Consider the following 12,543-nt stretch of genomic DNA (forward strand, 5'->3'; position numbering starts at 1 on the left):
GCGCAATCTCGGCTCACTGCAAGCTCCGCCTCCCGGGTTCATGCCATTCTCCTGCCTCAACCTCCTCAGTAGCTGGGATTACAGGCGCCTGCCACCACGCCCGGCTAATTTTTTTGTATTTTTTAGTAGAGACGGGGTTTCACCGTGTTAGCCAGGATGGTCTCGATCTCCTGACCTTGTGACCCGCCCGCCTTGGCCTCCCAAAGGAATTTAGTGTCTTATAAGGCTACTATGCTACTTGTGCAAATTGTAGCAGGTGCTATCTGATTCTCCATCACTTTCAAAGACATATCAATGGTAGGCTTGCAGGGCCATGTAGACAGTCATCTGTTACCAGGGCTACTAATAAACACCCTAATATTACTGAGATCTGATCTGATGACGTAAGACCAAGGAACAAGGGATTCCTTTGGGGATGTATGGGGGTGTAAAGCCAAGGTTTTCTCTAAGTACATTAATGCCTGGTTGATATTGTGAATTAACAGGCCTATTTGCACTGTTCACTTTCTCTAATGTCTTCCCCTAGAATTAGGGTCTGAGATCTCTTCATTCTTGAGTAATGACCAATATTCCACCCACATGTTCCATCCTTCAACGGAAAACATTTCAAAAATTATAGTGCTTAATGCAGTTATGAAGAGATACACATTCTGACCTTGAAGGAAAGTTCATCTTCATTCTCCCCTCGGAAATCATATAAGGCTTTGGCCTTCCTCCCCTTCGGTACTATGGCCAACATACTTTTTGCCTCAGCTGTGAAGACATAAAAAATTTAAATATATAGAAACACAGTGGGCTAAAACACAAATCTAACATTTTTTTAAAAAAATGCTTATCGCTCTAAAAACACCGTATCTTCTCTTCAGAGGTAGTGATATTAGGCAAAGAAAAACATTTTTAAAAACATGTTCAATTAATTTTGAACTTATTTAACTTTCAAAAAGATGAACAGTGTTCTCTTAGCAGGGAAAAATTACATAAACTATATTTATTAGATGGAATTAGCCATTATTTAGTGAAGACATTTTTATCTTTTTTTTCTATAACTCTAACAAAGCATATGAATGAAGTTTGCATAACTTCATATATCAACTCTTTCAAATATAGACAGACAAACTGAGCATGGCCAGAGGGGAAAGGAATGTATACAGTTTTGAAGGTTTCAGGCTCCCCGTGAGGAGTCACATTCATGTCTTGCGGTTGTCATACCTGGGCAGGGCCTCACAAACACTGCTGGGAAGATCCCTTCCCTGTCCTGCAGTCTGCCCCTGCACCAGTCAGAATCCAGACGTTCCAGAATCTGGATCCGGTCTCCCCTCTTGAACGATAAGTCATCACTGGTCTCTGCTGTAAAACTGTGAAGAGCTTCACACCATTCTGCCGAAAGACTGTTAACCTGTTATCAAATTAGAAGTGTGGCCAGAAATGTAAGATTTTATTTGAAATTGAGTTCTACAAAGCTTAAAAAGTAGTGGGGAAAAAAAAGCTAAGGGGTCTTAAGATTTCAAAGCCTGAAGGCTTCTTTAAATTATCTAATACTTTGTGTTGCTATCAAGTTTTAGAAATAAAAGTTTCCAATAATTTTTTCTTAAATTATAACTCTAAATGACAAGTGTGATAGAATTTGTGGCTTTTCTGCTTTTAAGGGATATACAAAGCTTAAGCAAACACTTTTTTCCTGTTTTTCTTTTCTGAGCCAAGTTCTTACTTAGTAACCCAGGATGGAGTACAGTGGCAGAATCATAGCTCACTGCAGCCTTGACTTCCTGGGCTCAGGCAATCCTCCCTCCTCAGCTTCCCGAGTAGCTGGGACTACAGGTGCAGCCACCACACTCGGCTATTTAATTTTATTTTATTTTTGCAGAGATGAGGTCTCACTATGTTGCCCAGGCTGGTCTTGAACTCTTGGCTCACGTGATCCTCCCACCCTCCCAAAGTTCTGGGATTACAGGCATGATCCACCTCACTCAGCCAAAAAACTTTTTTCTTAATATGACCTATTATATTGTTATATTAAAGAATTAGGTAAAAGCATAAAATATTTATGCATAGTATTTGACACTATGAAAAATTCTGATAAAGTAATTATCAGCAAAGCTCTTCTTTATTTAAATTAGGAAGAATCAGAATGGGTGGGTCTATTAATTCCCAGGTCTTTATTTGATTCAGAAACTATTAGAGTCCATAGCACAGAACTTCATCAATTCACACTTTTAATTTTATGAGTTGTAGTTAACTCTAAGATTGGCAGGATAACACCCAGATATGGTGGGCTAGTGTAAGAACGCTTTTATCCCAGGCACATTAGAGAAACGTTTTGCTCTGTGAAGAGGCAGCTCTGCCAATTTGGGATGGGAACCCTATGTTCAAGAGGCTCAAGAAGGCAGTAGAGGATAATGAAAAGGCTTTTTTCTTTCGAGATGGAGTCTCGCTCTGTCACCCAGGCTGAAGGGCAATGACCCAATCTTGGCTCAATGCAACCTCCGCCTCCTGGGTTCAAGCAATTCTCCTGCCTCAGCCTCCCAATTAGCTAGGACTACAGGTGTGCACCACCATGCCCAGCTAATTTTTGTATTTTTAGTAGAGACGGGGTTTCACCATGTTGGCCAGGCTGGTCTCGAACTCCTGGCCTGAAGCGATCCACCTGCCTTGGCCTCCCAAGGTGCTGGCATTACAGGAGTGAGCCTCAGCGCCTGGCCGGGACAAAGGCTTTGGCGTTACACAGGCAAGGGTTCCAGACCCAGTTCTGCCACTTCTTAACTTTGTGACACTGGGCAAGACGCTTCTCTTCTCTGAGGCTCAGCTTCATCTTGGGGCTACTAAGAGGATTAAATAAGACAATGCATGTCTAACATTTAGCCCAGTGCTTGGCACATCTTAAGTGCTCAATAACTGATGGCCTATAAAACAAAAATAAAAAGCAAGCAAACAACACTAACCCCCTCTTGCTCCTGCACTTGAGTAACCAACCCTAAAGGATGGAACTTATCATTCTCCAAAAATGCAGGCAACAACCATGTGAACATTTCCTTTTGGAGAACTGTAGTCAGTTTCCTTCCTGTTTCACTTCATCAGTGGGTAGGGATAAATAATTAAGGGACACACAGGCCAATTACAAGTGACATTTTCACAAACACAATGATCCCATCAGGCTTAACTCTTCTAAATTTGTCACAAAAAACAATGGAAGGCTGGATGTGGTGGATCACCCCTGTAATCCTAGCACTTTGGGAGGCTGAGGCAGGTGGAGCGCTTGAGCCCAGGATTTTGAGACCAGCCTGGGCAACAAAATGAGACCCTGTCTACAAAAAATACAAAAATTAGCTGGGAGTGGTGGTGTGTGCCCATCATGCCAGCTACTTAGGAGGCTGAGGTGGATTGCTTGAGCCTGGGAAGCAGAGGTTGCAGTGAGCTGAGACCTTGACACTGCACTTAGCTTGGGCATCAGAGTGAGATCCTGTCTCAAAAAAAAAACCAAAAAAAAAAAAACCATAAAAAACAAAATAAAACCAAAAACAACAAAAAACTAAAAAACAACAGAAGGCACCACATTCCTAGTACCTTTAAGCATTTCTGGAGTCATGCTGAACAGTGTAAAAATTTTAGCCCACTATTTTTCTCTTTCTCATTATACAAATGAAACAAATGTTCCTAAATATTTGGAAAGCTGAGAAACGTATAAAGAAATGGAGAAGGCTGGGCACAGTGGCTCATGCCAGTAATCCCAGCACTTTGGGAGGCCGAGGTGGGTGGATCACGAGGTCAGGAGTTCAAGACCAGCCTGGCCAAGATGGTAAAACCCCGATTCTGCTAAAACTACAAAAATTAGCGAAGCACAGTGGCAGGCACCTGTAAACCCAGCTACTCGGGAGGTTGAGTCAGGAGAATCGCTTGAACCCGGCAGCAGATGTTGCAGTGAGCCAAGACTGCGCCACTGCACTCCAGCCTGGGCGACAGAGTAAGACTCCGTCTCAAAAAAAAAAAAAAAAAAAGAAGAAGAAGAAGAAGTAGGGGGAAAAAAAAACCTACCCATGTATATAATCTTACTATCTAGATGCAATTTAATACTAATAACTTGAATAATTTCCTTCCAGTCTTTTTATGCTATATATTCAATTTTATATCCCCTTTCCCTATGTTTCCTCTCATGACATTTAAAAAAATTATTTTATTTGATAAATCTAGTTTTTCATAGCTTTAGAACATTCTCCCAATAATGGTCATATTTAGGTTGTTTCCAATTTTTTCTTATTATATTAGCACTATGCTCATCTTTGTGACTAAAACCCTATCTCATTTTTTGTCCTTTTCTTAGGGTGATAAATAACAATGTGTACTTTCTCTTTTTTTTAACACTCATGTGCTTATAACTGCTTGTTTAGTGTTGAGCTGCACTGAATCTTTGTTAACTGAATAGGTTAAATGGTATTTTATTGCTGCTTTATTATATATTTTCTTGATTATTAGAAAGGTTAAATATTTTTTCAATATTAGACACTTATTGTATCTCTTTTATGAATTCTTTTTTTTTTTTTTTTTTTGAGGCAGAGTCTTGCTGTCTCCCAGGCTGGAGTGCAGTGGCGCAATCTTGGCTCACTGCAAGCTCTGCCCCCCAGGTTCACGCCATTCCCCTGCCTCAGCCTCCCGAGTAGCTGGGAATACGCACGCTGGCCACCACACCCGGCTGATTTTTTTTGTATTTTTAGTAGAGACGGGGTTTCACCGTGTTAGCCAGGGTGGTCTCAATCCCCTGACCTCGTGATCCGCCCGCCTCAGCCTCCCAAAGTGCTGGGATTACAGGCATGAGCCACCGCGCTCAGCCTCTTTTATGAATTCTCTAATCATGTCTCTTTTATGATTTTCTTTCTTTCTTTCTTTTTTGAGATAGAGTCTCGCACTGTCACCGAGGCTGGAATGCAGTGGTGCTATCTGGGCTCACTGCAACCTCCACCGCCAGGTTCAAGCTATTTTCCTGCTTCAGCCTTCCAAGTAGCTGGGACTACAGGTGCACACCACCACACCTTGTTAATTTTTGTATTTTTAGTAGAGACAGGGTTTCACCATGTTGGCCAGGCTGGTCTCAAACTCCTAACCTCAGGTAATCCACCTGCCTTGGCTTCCCAAAGTGTTGGGATTACAGGCGTGAGCCACTGTGCCCAGCCTCTGTTTTCATTTTCTGTCAGGGTTTGCATGTCTTTGTATGAGCTCTCTAGATATATTAACCATCTAAGAATTTATTACAAACATTTGTTGTATGAATTGAAAAATTAATTCATACTATATTCTCTTGAAAATTATGATTTTAGTATTCCTCCCAGAGTTTGAACCTGGCTGTCACTATAGTCATCTGTTCAAGCAGCCTACCTGAGAGTTTGAGCCAGAATCTTCTTTTTTGGTTTTCAGTGGTACCTTTGTGCCTACATTAAAAAAACAAACACAAGAAGTCAGAACATTAAATGTGAAGGCCACATAGTATTAAAAATAAATGGTTGGGGTGGGAGGTGGGAGTGGAGAGTCTGGGATTCCACTCCAGTCTCTTCATGTATTGCCTATGTTGCGTTAACCTGTACTAACTTCACTGAGCTTGTTTAGTTAATTGTAAACACAATTATTTATAGTCTACATACATTAGTAACAGTCTATAGTTCATTTCTGTTTAAAAGTCTTTGCTATTTATTTATTAGATACAGAGTCTGGCTCTGTTGCCCAAGCTGGAGTGCAGTGGTACAATCATAGCTCACTGCAGACTTCAACTCCTGGTCTCAGGCAATCCGCCCACCGTGGCCTCTCAAAGTGTTGGAATTACAGGTCTGAGCCACCATACCCAGCCTCTTTGCCATTTCTTATATGAAGCTATTGCTAATTACCTAAAATACCAAAACCAGCTCTTTGAGAGATACCCACAAATAATGTCTATCCCATACAAATTCCCATTTTAAAATCAGTTTTCCTTCTACTGTAAAAATATGGCAATATGGATTAATATACAGCTTAAGTATAATGATATTATTTGGTTCATTTGAATTAGGACATAACATAATAAAAAAAATTCTCTATACTCACTTAAAACATTTGCACCAGAGGTGGGATAATCCTCAACAGGCTCCACAAAGTTCAGGGGGAAAATCCCAGTTCTGCCTCGAACTTCTCCTCTGGCCCATTCCTCATTCACGTACTCTTTAAGCATAATAATTTCTCCCTCTGAGAAACTCAACTCATCCTTCTGCTCTCCAATATATTCAAATCGAGCAACACATCTTGAGCCTCTGAATGAAGAACACATTTTGTGGATTAGACTAGAGATTGCTTTTAAAATGCTTAAAAACCTTCATTCAGTCTTTCAATAAATACTTATTCTGGGTTTACCATGGAATAAGGTATACTAGGCTAATTTGAAATTATTCCATGAAAAAGAGTAAGTTACACTTTTAAGTAACAGATATGAACCTATTCACTCAGAAAGGCTGAAGCTCAAGGTCGCAGAGTGCACGCAGCTGGGTGGTTCGTTTACCCTGCTGTGTCTTTTGATCATCTTACTCCCCAGTCTCCACATGTTTGTATCCTTGGGCCACAGCAATCCATGGTCCAGTCTGAACCCTTTCAATCATAAATGCACTGAGTTGAGGAGTGCTAACCCTGAGAATCTCACGACAATTCATCAAATTTCCTGACTACTAATCAGGGCAGAATGCAATGGGCATCAGTTGGGCAAAGTCGATGCTCAACAGATGCTCAATTAATCAGTGAGCTGGCCTTAAAAACTAGGAGAAGGTTTAAAGAAAACAGAAACTTGGCATATCATAACACACAGTCTTGGAACTAACTCTGTTGCCTTTAAAAATGATTTTTTTTATCTCCTTTAAAAGGGCTTCATTTCTGACATTTGGAACAATCCTTACATGATCTGCAATTTTGACTGAAAATAAGATAAAAGCAGAGATAAAATTGTGTCTCTAGAAGGTGTGCTTTAATACTAATCCCTAGATTTGAGGGTTTAGAAAGGAAGTTTCAATAGCAACAGGCTAAGGAGAAGCAATTGCCTAAAAAGAAAAGGTTGATTCTAGCTTTAACAGAATTCTGATTTAAGTCAGATCAATGGGTCAATGACTGTAAAAGCCCACTTCAAATTCAACCTGCTGAGACACAGTATATGCTGCTTAAAAATAGAGAAAAACTGAATCTGAAATAGAATTCAACTATTGTGGATCAGAAGTTTTCTTATTTGTGATAACCTTTGCATTTGTCTTCTAAAGTCCTCTGGGAGCATCTCCTTATGTCTGACCTATTCATAGACAGGTTTACAGTCTTCAGCAGGTAATGAATTCTATTAATTTGCTCATTTAACTAGAATATAAAGTTGCATTGTGGCAGTGTTTTAAATCACAAAGGAGTTACAATGACACATAAAAGGGTATATAAATTCAGGGAAAGGTCCTCAGAGATAAAGGAAAACCCCTTCAACTTAACTCTTCCTTCACTTTCTTCTAGTTCCTCTTAAAAACAAAAACATACAAAATGTCTAGCAGTTATTGTAGGATTCATATTTCTATAGGATTTAATTATTTCTCATGACAAAAATACTTCAACCTTCTAAAAACTGGATAAACACCAAAAGGCCAAAATAAAATGCAGCAAACGATGAAACTATCTCTGCTCATGCTGAGACCAGGCTGCAGGAAGCATTGGCATAGACTGTGCTTTGCTGCTTTCTTTATGTCCTGCACTGATGTTGGAGAGTTGCTTAGGTAAGCTTCTATCAGCAGGTTCATGATGTATTTTCATCAGAATTTTAACCCATTGTCACCTTTTAAACAAGTTTTCTTTGTAATTAAAAAGACACAATGAGAATCTGAATTATCACCATGTGAAGTGTTTTCTTTTAAAATAAAGAATAAATAAATAATAGAGATGGGTTCTTGTTATGTGGCCCAGGTTAGTCTTGAACTCCTGGTCTCAAGCAATCCTCCCACCTCAGCCTCCCAAAGTACTGGGATACAGGTCTGAGCCACCACGCCTGGCCTTGGAGTGTTTTAAGCTTGATAATTCTTCATGATATAGATGGTTATCTCCTTTGTATTTTGTGCAAAAGAACACAAATAAAACTTACTTAACACAATGAGATGAAACACATTCTCTTTTCCCATTTCCTCCTTCTGGGATATCAATCTAGTAAAGATAAAATCAAGGCAACAATTATAGTTTTTTCAGATTTTCATAAGATAAATTTAAGGTTAAGTAATTAGAAAGTACATGACTGAAATCGATCGGTTTAGCTAGGTGTTAATCTGATTAGGAGAAACTACAGGTGCTAAATGGTAAAAAAAATCCTGAATTTGGATTAAAAAAAAAAAGTGTAACTTGTGAAGTAGCCTTCCTTGAGTAGCCAATCAATTCTCTTATTTACTGGAATAACCACATTAATATCACTCTAATTTTGACTGAATTTTCTCTATCCCATTTTTTTTTTTTTTTTTTTTTTGAGACAGGGTCTTACTCTGTCACCCAGGCTGGAGTGCAGCAGCACAATCAGAACTCACTGCAGCCTCGACCTCCCAGCCTCAAGTGATCCTCTTGCTTTAGCCCCCACAAGTAGCTGGGACTACAGGTGCGCACCACCACACCCGGCAAATTTTTGTATTTTTAGTAGAAACAGGGTTTCACCATTGTTGCCTGGGCTGGTCTTGAACTCTTGGACTCAAGCAATCTGCCTGCCTTGGCCTCCCAAAGTGCTGGTATTATAGGTGTGAGCTGCCGCACCCTGCCAGCTCTATCCCATATTTTCCAGGTTGAAAACTGCAGCTGAGAAGGACTTAAGATAGAAATCAGGCATTCCCAAAAAGAGCCCGCATCGCCAAGTCAATCCTAAGCCAAAAGAGCAAAGCTGGAGGCATCACACTACCTGACTTCAAACTATACTACAAGGCTACAGTAACCAAAACAGCATGGTACTGGTACCAAAACAGAGATATAGATCAATGGAACAGAACAGAGCCCTCAGAAATAACACCACATATCTACAACTATCTGATCTTTGACAAACCTGAGAAAAACAAGCAATGGGGAAAGGATTCCCTATTTAATAAATGGTGCTGGGAAAACTGGCTAGCCATATGTAGAAAGCTGAAACTGGATCCCTTCCATACACCTTATACAAAAATTAATTCAAGATGGATTAAAGACTTAAACATTTGACCGAAAACCATAAAAACCCTAGAAGAAAACCTAGGCATTACCATTCAGGACATAGGCATGGGCAAGGACTTCATGTCTAAAACACCAAAAGCAATGGCAACAAAAGCCAAAACTGACAAATGGGATCTAATTAAACTAAAGAGCTTCTGCACAGCAAAAGAAACTACCATCAGAGTGAACAGGCAACCTACAAAATGGGAGAAAATTTTCGCAACCTACTCATCTGACAAAGGGCTAATATCCAGAATCTACAATTAACTCCAACAAATTTACAAGAAAAAAACAAACAACCCCACCAAAAAGTGGGTGAAGGATATGAACAGACACTTCTCAAAAGAAGACATTTATGCAGCCAAAAAGCACATGAAAAAATGCTCACCATCACTGGCCATCAGAGAAATGCAAATCAAAACCACAATGAGATACCATCTCACACCAGTTAGAATGGCAATCATTAAAAAGTCAGGAAACAACAGGTGCTGGAGAGGATGTGGAGAAACAGGAACACTTTTACACTGTTGGTGGGAATGTAAACTAGTTCAACCATTGTGGAAGTCAGTGTGGCGATTCCTCAGGGATCTAGAACTAGAAATATCATTTGACCCAGCCATCCCATTACTGGGTATATACCCAAAGGATTATAAATCATGCTGCTATAAAGACACATGCACACATATGTTTATTGCGGCACTATTCACAATAGCAAAGACTTGGAACCAACCCAAATGTCCAACAATAATGTGGCACATATACACCATGGAATACTATGCAGCTATAAAAAATGATGAGTTCATGTCCTTTGTAGGGACATGGATGAAATTGGAAATCATCATTCTCAGTAAACTATCACAAGAACAAAAAACCAAACACCGCATATTCTCACTCATAGGTGGGAATCGAACAATGAGAACACATGGACACAGGAAGGGGAACATCACACTCTGGGGACTGTTGTGGGGTGGGGGGGAGGGGGGAGGGATAGCTTTAGGAGATATACCTAATGCTAAATGACGAGTTAATGGGTGCAGCACACCAGCATGGCACATGTATACATATGTAACTAACCTGCACATTGTGCACATGTACCCTAAAACTTAAAGTATAATAAAAAAAAAAAAAAAAGAAATCAGGTATTAGGCATTCACAGTGCCATGCATTAGCCCTACCATACCTACTCCAAGCGTTGGTAGAATCCCGCAATACTTCTCTGACCCCAAGATAAAACATTTCAATAAAACTTTGGATTCTTGGGCTAGGCACAGTGGCTCACGCCTGTAATCCCAGCACTCTGGGAAGATCAGGAGTTCGAGACTAGCCCGGCCCGGGTGACAACAGAGAGACTGTCTCAAAAACAAAACAAAACAAAACAAAACAAAACAAAACAAAACAAAACAAAAACAACTTGTGGATTCTCTTCACATTTATAACTGAAATATTTTCCCCCTTCAACATGAATAGGGAAGAAAGGAATCTGTATTTAGCAAACTAAGTGGCAAGCACTTTGTTTTATTCTATTTATTTATTTTTTGAGAAAGGGTCTCACTCTGTTGCCCAGGCTGGAGTACAGTGGCGTGATCATGGCTCACTGCAGCCTTGCCCTCCCATGCTCACACCATTCTCCCACTTCAGCCTCCCAAGTAGCTGGGACTACACACGCGTGACACCATGCCAAGTTAATTTTTCAATTTTTTGTGGGGACAGGGTCTCACTATGTTGCCCAGGCTGGTCTTGAACTCCTGAGCTCAAGTGATCCTCCCTACTGCCTCAGCCTCCCAAAGTGTTGGGATTACAGGCATGAGCCACTGTGCCCAGCCAAGCACTTAATATAATATCTCATTTACAAGGCTCAGTAGAGGAGGGCTGGGTTGCAATAAAATATTTGGCTATAATGCATGCAATCTAAAACTACTTAAAGCTTGAGGTTTATATTAAATAAATCGGTGCCTTCTTGATGAATTTTAAAGGTTTGAAGTTTTAAAACAATTTTTTAAACTTGTGGGCTTAGAAATAACACTTATACCAATAATGTGGCAGATTCTGTGTGATTGATTTCAGTGTGGTAATTGTGCTTTTTAAAGTACTGCTACATTGGGCAGAAGAAAAATGAGGAAGAGTGCTAAAACAAACATTATTCTTAGTATTAATTTACAGAATGTGGTTGAATTTCTCCAAAGAATCAAGGCATAGATACACTGGACAATGTTTAATGCCTACCCTTCATAATCCAAGAGACTCAAATTCATTTCTATTTGAAGAATTCAGATTTTGTTAGTCTTGTTTTCTAATTTTCTGATGTAATGGAATTTATTTACTTTTTCCTTCCAAATAAGCTGTTAATGCTGTTAAGCTAGATTTACGGATATTTCACAGAATCAGTAAGTTATATCAGGGACCGAGTCATCCTATTCCAATTGATAGAAATGTGTGAGGGCAGTCTGATTTTATCCCCATGTTTCACACAGCCATCTGGGCTTACACACAGCTCTCACACACAGGAATGCTTTCACAAGTTAGGCCGTGAGGGTATATAAAATTCTGGTGCTTTAATATAATTTTCCTAATCAGATTAGAAATTATTTTGTGGGTACAACCATTAATGAACCACTATCTCCAATACAAATACTTCTGTATTCCCAAATAGGTTTTTTTTTTAAAGACGGAGATAAATAAGAATGGAAAAGATGAAAGAAACTCAAACCAAAATGTACTCCAAAGAAAAGAAGTGGTACCATAACCTCAGAGAACATCTCTACAGGATAAGCTTGTATCACTGAATTCATGTTCACTAAATGTTTCAAAGAATTACCATACATCCTTAAGTGCTTAACTCTCCAAGAACAGCTGATTCACCAGTTGACCTATGGTGGTCTTTCACTTTAGGATTTCAGACAGCATTTAGGCATTAAGTTCTAACACCCCATAATATAATAATTAACCATCACCTAGTTGACCAAATCTTTATTTTTGAATTTTCCAAATGCCAAATGAATCAATGAAAAAGAGAGAACTAGAATCTGGGTTTCTAGTTATTTTTCCCAACCTACAAGTCACATAGAACCCATTGAGTATATGTCCAAATTAAAACAAATACAACCCACTTACAATCACTTTGACATAGTTGGCAGGAAATATGCCAATCTGGTTTCTACAGTTCCCTCTGTACCAATCTGTATCTATCTTCTCCAGAAGATAAACAATTTCTCCAGAAGTGAGGTTCAAATCATCAACTTGCTCTGTAATATAAAATTATAATTACATATGATGAATTATCCTGGTTGCAGATTTGATAAAAGCACAAAGTAGCATTTAGTTGTGTCCACTGAGGCAGTTATGTTCCACTGATTCTGAGAA

At 39.4% G+C, this 12,543-nt stretch overlaps 1 protein-coding gene across 22 annotated transcripts in view; it reads right to left on the minus strand.

Annotated features, from left to right (window-relative positions):
• The window catches only part of SH3D19 (SH3 domain containing 19), a 204,034-nt gene that overhangs the window by 6,700 nt on the left and 184,791 nt on the right, over positions 1–12,543 (minus strand). For all 22 annotated transcript variants that reach the window (XM_054484892.2, XM_054484878.2, XM_054484871.2 and 19 more), the window contains 6 exons: positions 12,295–12,425; positions 8,108–8,166; positions 6,064–6,266; positions 5,365–5,417; positions 1,210–1,396; positions 656–753 (listed from right to left, as the gene is read on the minus strand). In XM_054484892.2, coding sequence (XP_054340867.1) covers positions 656–753; positions 1,210–1,396; positions 5,365–5,417; positions 6,064–6,266; positions 8,108–8,166; positions 12,295–12,425 — 731 coding nt within the window. The remainder of the gene's footprint in view (positions 1–655; positions 754–1,209; positions 1,397–5,364; positions 5,418–6,063; positions 6,267–8,107; positions 8,167–12,294; positions 12,426–12,543) is intronic.

Source organism: Pongo pygmaeus, chromosome 3, assembly GCF_028885625.2.
Source record: "Pongo pygmaeus isolate AG05252 chromosome 3, NHGRI_mPonPyg2-v2.0_pri, whole genome shotgun sequence".
NCBI lineage: Eukaryota > Metazoa > Chordata > Mammalia > Primates > Hominidae > Pongo > Pongo pygmaeus.